Here is a 6,071-nt window from a genome sequence, read left to right as displayed (position 1 = left end):
GCACAACTCGCATAAAAGTCACATTATTGCATCTTTCCCCCTTCACACAATACAGACACCGTCCTGATTCTGAGCAGCACATGCGCCTGCATGATTAGACTTACTCCTTAATGAGATTTTAGTCGAAATAGGATTTGTTTTAGTGTGTAAATGTGGTAAATATGGTGAAATAATAGATCAATAAAGCCGCCCGAGATACAGTTTGTTGTAAAATCACTGTCATGCATGACTTCTAGTGGTTTATTGCTTTTATAAAACGGTGGCGGCTGTGATATAACAAATACAAATGTCCAATGCAATGATCATTTACATGTATTATTCATATTATTCAATAATTAAGTTCATTATCTAATTGTGGGCTGTTTACGGTTGTCGAGCAACGTATCAAAAAAGTGCATTATATATATATATATATATATATATATATAATATATATATATATATATATATATATATATATATATATATATATATATATATATATATATATAAACCTCTGTTAAACCTCTTTAATAATAATCATTATCAATATTAAACAAACAAGGCAAGCAGCACTGAAAGAGAAAATCAATAAGCATAATAATAGCTATAAATAATTACATAAAACAAAACATAATTGCTTACAAATATTTTATAATGCAAAATTTCAAGGAGGTTAATCAGCATGTAACATTATAATATTAGTCATCATTTTGTTTTTGTTAGCAGCTTTAATAATAAAAAAAAATCTAATATTTTTTAAATGCCACAAAACTTGGAGCAACCTAAACAAATCAAAATTTGTGTAAATAAAACTGTCTATAATCAAAATATTATTACACAAATATTATTCATTAAAACGCCTGACTTGACATTGTGATATTCAAAAGCCGTTGTTGTGTTCTTTGTAACTAACCATTTATACATTTAATCCCAAAATCATGTAACAATAATACAATTATAGAAAAAAAGTGTTCCTGAGATTAAAACTTGTTGCATTAATTTAACAGAGGTGTATAAGCTAATGCATTTCATTCATCATTCAGGCCACTGTAAATCAACGCAAATTTATAAACAAATAAGTAAGTAAGAAAACTGAACATTTATAAATAATAGTTAAAATAAAATAAAAGTGTATTTATCTGAGGGATATTTTGTAATTTGTTGGAAAATGAAGCGTGTGCCTTACACTGAATGTAAAATGCTACAGTAAAAACCTGTTAACTGTAAGTCGCTTTATTCTATGTAATAAAATGATATTTTATGTTCCGGTTTATGTAAGGATATGTCCACAAACCCCGATAAATCTTCTAGTTTGAGGTCAAAGTGTCTAATACCACTAGTAGACGGCAGGTCATTTATAGCCTACATTTAGTCCAAAATCACATAACAATAGTACAAATATAGGAAAAACATTTTGAAACTCATTGCGTTAATTTAACAGGTGTATAATTAAAGCAATAAGTTAATGCTTTTCATTCATCATTCAGTTTCAGTCATTTTGTTTTGACTTGTCCACTGTAAATCAATGCAAATATTTAAACAAATAAGTAAATAAACTGAACATTTATTAATGATCTTTAAAATAAAATAAAAGTGGTAGTAATCTATGCCTATGCCTTGCACTGAATGTAAAATGTTACAGTAAAAAATACAATACAATGATAAGTAATAAAAGTAAATGTTAAAATAATAAAGTAATAAAATGATATTATATTTTAGGTTCTGGTATATGTAAGGATATGTCCACAAACTTTTTTACAATTTTTATTAAACACTTCCTTAGGAAATACAGAAGTGAAAAAAACATATGCCAATAAAAAGAGTTAGGGGTTCAAGGATAGAGAGAGAGAGAGAGAGAGAGAAATAAATAATAGTAATAATCATAATAAAATAACAACTAAAACAATTACATTAGAAATGAATAGATAAATAATTGGATGAAAAAAAAATAAAATAGATCACATAACAATAAACAAAACATTCTTTCCTACAAAATATAAAATTAAACTTAAAAAATTATACAAGAACACCAAAAAAGTGAGCACACATTCAGCGTTTTAGTTGCCTTTCTGTTGTTGTTCTAGTTATTCCGCCGGTAGGTGGCGGTACGTGCGCTTGTTTGCTAGTTGACGACGTCCGTGAAGAAGATTGTGCGTCATGTGCTGCAGTGTTCTAGATATACACATATTACACTTACAAGGTAAGTGATGAGTGCACGATGAGTATAGAGAAGCACTTTAGACAGAGTATACTGTTAGTTTCATGAAATAATCAGCCCGTATTATTCTGTTTTCAGGGAGATGCCTGTGTGTTTACTAGTAAGTGAAGATGATTCACACAAACCCATTCAGCTTCATCACCAGCAACCCGTGACACTACCACAAACAAAAAAAAAAAACAAAAAATACAAAAAGTGCTCAAGAGAACAAGGTGGAGATTTTATTCCATATGAGCAAGTGAGAGATGCAGGCTTCATTAAAGAAACTACAACTATTTGTTTTTTTTTCTTCTTCTTCTTGCAGTTGAATTGAGAGCTGATTGCAGCAGAGGATTTATCACTGTTAAACAGGTATGCTAGAATATTATAAATCTTTTGAAAATATTCTATTTATATGTAATATAATGAATATTAAAGAAGCAAATCTATAAAATTGTTTGTTTATTTTTTTAACAGTTGGGTGTGAATCCTACAAGTGTGGACGATGTGGTTGTGGGCAAAGACAATCAGGTACAATGTCATTAAAGTAGCTTTTTGACAATATCTGACATACTGTATCTTAATATTTATCATTAGTCTGAACTTTTTACTTAAATCAGGAACAATCATTTCAGTCAGATAGATATTGTTGTGCAGTAGAACGTTTAATTCAAAAATGAATATGCAGTAAAATTCTGGTTAAAAATAATCAAATCGGGGTTTTCACTTAGTTTTCACTAAATAAACACAAGAGCGAAATATAATTATTTATATGCATAGCACACAGTATTGAAAAGCAATATTTACCTACACATTTTATTCAAAAACATTTTACGAGTATGTAGATCACGCTCTCGTTAACCATCCTTTATGTGTTATTCAGCATCTGGCAAACTGACCATGTCCACAGACGTCCTGTTCTTTTGTTGTGCTTGAGGCTGTATTGCAGAGGTTACTGGTCTTAATATCCTACAAACCACATGTCGCCCCACTCTACAATCAGGTGACCATAAAGCCGGGCCAGAGACTTTACCTGGTCAATCAGCAGTATCCTTACAGAGTAAAGTTCACTGAGGACACGTCCACACCCAGATCTGCTGCAGACTTGACCACACCTTCAAAGAGACCCCATCAGATGATCAGAGAGAAGATCAAGAGCCCTGCAAACCCAGCATCAACACCCCATACAGACCATCACAGGATGTCAGACGATTCACCTCCACCAAAAAAGACACTGCCGTCTGAATCAGATAAATCAGTGAGTTTCCTTTGGCTCTAGATTCACATGCTTTGTTGTTTTCATCATTGGCATTGACATTGTTACATCATTGGAGGGAAGTGCATATGTATATGTTCATTGACTTCTTAATTTTCAATTACAAATAGTTACTGTACTACATCTCTATCGTACATTCGGTTAAAAGTTTTAAAAGAATGCTCAGAATTTGGAAAATATGCTTTTTCTTTTTTTTATGCCCCCTGGGCTTGGAATGATCTGCAAACTGTAGTTAAACTCGATACACTGCCATCCCTGAGTACTTTTAAATGTCTTTTGCTTTTGTTTTAAAGGAGTCTTGTAAGTGTTTTTCTTGATCATGCTTTTACTTTTTTGTATGAGAACAGTTTTTTTTTCTTTTCCTCCGTCTTGACCAGGTCTCTCTGGAAGAAGAGACTGATGTCTCATTCTCCTGGCTAAATAAAGGATAAATAGATAAATAAATCAGACTCTATAAGTCATGAATTTTCATTAATTTGCAATAAAATTGTAATATATGATAGTTGATATTGATATAGTATACTTTTTTATACTATTTATACTTTAAAGTTTCTGAGCTGGTCTTTATAAAAAAAAAAAATGTTTAATGTCAACCTCGTTTACTACATTTTGAGTTTTGACTTCAGACTAAAACACTGAAAAGATTCTTGTTTTCCAGGGATCGGCTGGCCATTGGAGCCAAGGGCTTAAAGTATCAATGCAGGACCCTAAGATGCAGGTATAAGTTGTTATTTTCTGTTGAATCTTATATTGATGAAATAATTTAATATATCTGACCTCAAGACTTTTATATTTCTATTTCAAATAATTGCTGTTGTTTTGAACTTTCCATTCATTAAAGAATTTTGAAAAAACAGCACAGTTTCCACAAAAATATTATATTGATAAGAAATGTTTCTTGAGCAGCAGATCAGTATATTAGACTGATTTCTGAAGGATCATGTGACACTGAAGACTGGAGTAATGATGCTGAAAATACAGCTTTGACATCACAGAAATGATTATTTTAAAAATATATTAATAGCTACCAATTTTTATCCTCAGGTGTACAAAGATGATCGGGTTGTTGTCATCAAGGACAAGTACCCCAAGGCGCGATACCATTGGCTGGTGCTGCCGTGGGACTCGATCTCCAGTCTGAAGGCTCTGCGCTCGGAGCACGTGGAGCTGCTCAAACACATGCAGCGTGTGGGAGATCAGATGGTGCAGCAGTGCCCCGACGCTCACAAACTGAGCTTCCGTCTGGGATATCATGCCATCCCCAGCATGAGGTACTGACATCTGCGTCCTGATTGGCTGCTGAAGCGGGGAGGGCGGGGCTTGTCATGAATGAAATGTTCAGGATGTTTATTTCTTCTCAGTCACGTCCACCTACATGTAATCAGCCAAGACTTTGACTCGCCGTGTTTGAAGAACAAGAAACACTGGAATTCCTTCACTACTGACTATTTTGTGGAGTCTCAAGGTACATTATACACAAAAACGGCCTGTTATTCTAAATTAAGCAGAAATGTCTCCATAATCCTTAAATCAGATTTTAATAACTCGCTCCATCACATGGATGTAATTCATAAAAGGAATAGTTGAAAAATGAACATTTGCTGAAACTCACTCTCAGGCCATCCAAGATGTAGATGACTTTGTTTCTTCATCAGAACAGATTTGGAGAAATTTAATTGCATTGCATCAGTTGCTCACCAGTGGATCCTCTGCAGTGAATGGGTGCCGTCAGAAACATCACAATAATCCACACTTCTCCAGTCCATCAGTTAACTCTAGTGAATTGAAAAGCTGCATGTTTGTAGGAAACAAATCCATCATTAAGATGTTTAAAAAAAAAACAGATGTGTAAAATACAACTCCTCTATCCTTAATATGGCTTTCTCCAATGAAATAGTCATCTCGTCAGAATCAGGAGAGAAGTATGAACAGATTAAGCACCGTTAACAAGCCAAAACAATTCTAAACAAATATGTGGGTGGATTTTAATGTGAGACGGGATGGACTTTTTCAATGGAGGAAGCGTTATTATGGATTATGGACTCGTATTTTGACCTGAAACAATGGTGTAAAGTCTTAATGATGGATTTGCTTCTTATAAACAAGCAGCTTTTCTCTTCATCAAACATGAATTGATGGAATGGAGTGGTGTGGATTACTTGTGATGTTTTTATCAGCTGTTTGGACTCTCATTTTGACGGCACCCATTCACTGCAGAGGATCCATTGGTGAGCAAGAAACAAACTCATCTACATCTATAATGGCCTGAGAAAGCTATACAAGCTGTTTACAGAAACAAGCATTTCCCTGAATAATAAAGGAAAGCATTCATGCTTCTATTTCCACAGATGTCATTGCGATGCTGGAGCATGATGGGAAAGTGACGGTGAAAGACGGCACTAGTGAATTACTGAAGCTGCCTTTGCGTTGTTGCTTTTGTCATAAAGAGCAGCCGACGATACCTAAACTAAAAGAACATCTCAAAACTCACTTGCCTTCTTAAATACACTACAGATCATGTACGGGACAGTCACAGGTATTTAATCTGTTAAGTCATTTTGTAAACAGCCCATTGAATCCTTTAGTAAACTGAATTTGTTCTGGATATCTCGATAC

The 6,071-nt window shown here is 33.6% G+C and overlaps 2 protein-coding genes across 2 annotated transcripts in view; one reads left to right on the top strand and one right to left on the bottom strand.

Annotated features, from left to right (window-relative positions):
* The window catches only part of LOC109093063 (type II inositol 3,4-bisphosphate 4-phosphatase), a 577,378-nt gene that overhangs the window by 257,254 nt on the left and 314,053 nt on the right, over nucleotides 1-6,071 (bottom strand). The window lies entirely within an intron of this gene.
* On the top strand, nucleotides 2,071-6,060 carry LOC109051898 (aprataxin-like). Its single transcript, XM_042762786.1, has 9 exons — nucleotides 2,071-2,182; nucleotides 2,279-2,412; nucleotides 2,505-2,551; nucleotides 2,657-2,710; nucleotides 3,183-3,437; nucleotides 4,114-4,173; nucleotides 4,500-4,726; nucleotides 4,817-4,920; nucleotides 5,804-6,060. Exons 2-9 carry the CDS (start codon nucleotides 2,283-2,285, stop codon nucleotides 5,956-5,958), a joined length of 1,032 nt encoding a protein of 343 aa, XP_042618720.1. The 5' UTR covers nucleotides 2,071-2,182; nucleotides 2,279-2,282; the 3' UTR covers nucleotides 5,959-6,060.

This window comes from Cyprinus carpio, chromosome A1, assembly GCF_018340385.1.
Source record: "Cyprinus carpio isolate SPL01 chromosome A1, ASM1834038v1, whole genome shotgun sequence".
Lineage (NCBI taxonomy): Eukaryota > Metazoa > Chordata > Actinopteri > Cypriniformes > Cyprinidae > Cyprinus > Cyprinus carpio.
This window is presented reverse-complemented; position numbering and strand designations above follow the sequence as displayed.

Excerpts from the sequence above, each read along its gene's own strand:
- LOC109051898 (XM_042762786.1), top strand. The coding sequence starts at position 2,283 with ATGCCTGTGTGTTTACTAGTAAGTGAAGATGATTCACACAAACCCATT. Across the intron at positions 2,552-2,656 it reads GATTTATCACTGTTAAACAG|TTGGGTGTGAATCCTACAAG; the intron begins GTATGCTAGAAT and ends TTTTTTTAACAG. Across the intron at positions 4,921-5,803 it reads CTATTTTGTGGAGTCTCAAG|ATGTCATTGCGATGCTGGAG; the intron begins GTACATTATACA and ends CTATTTCCACAG.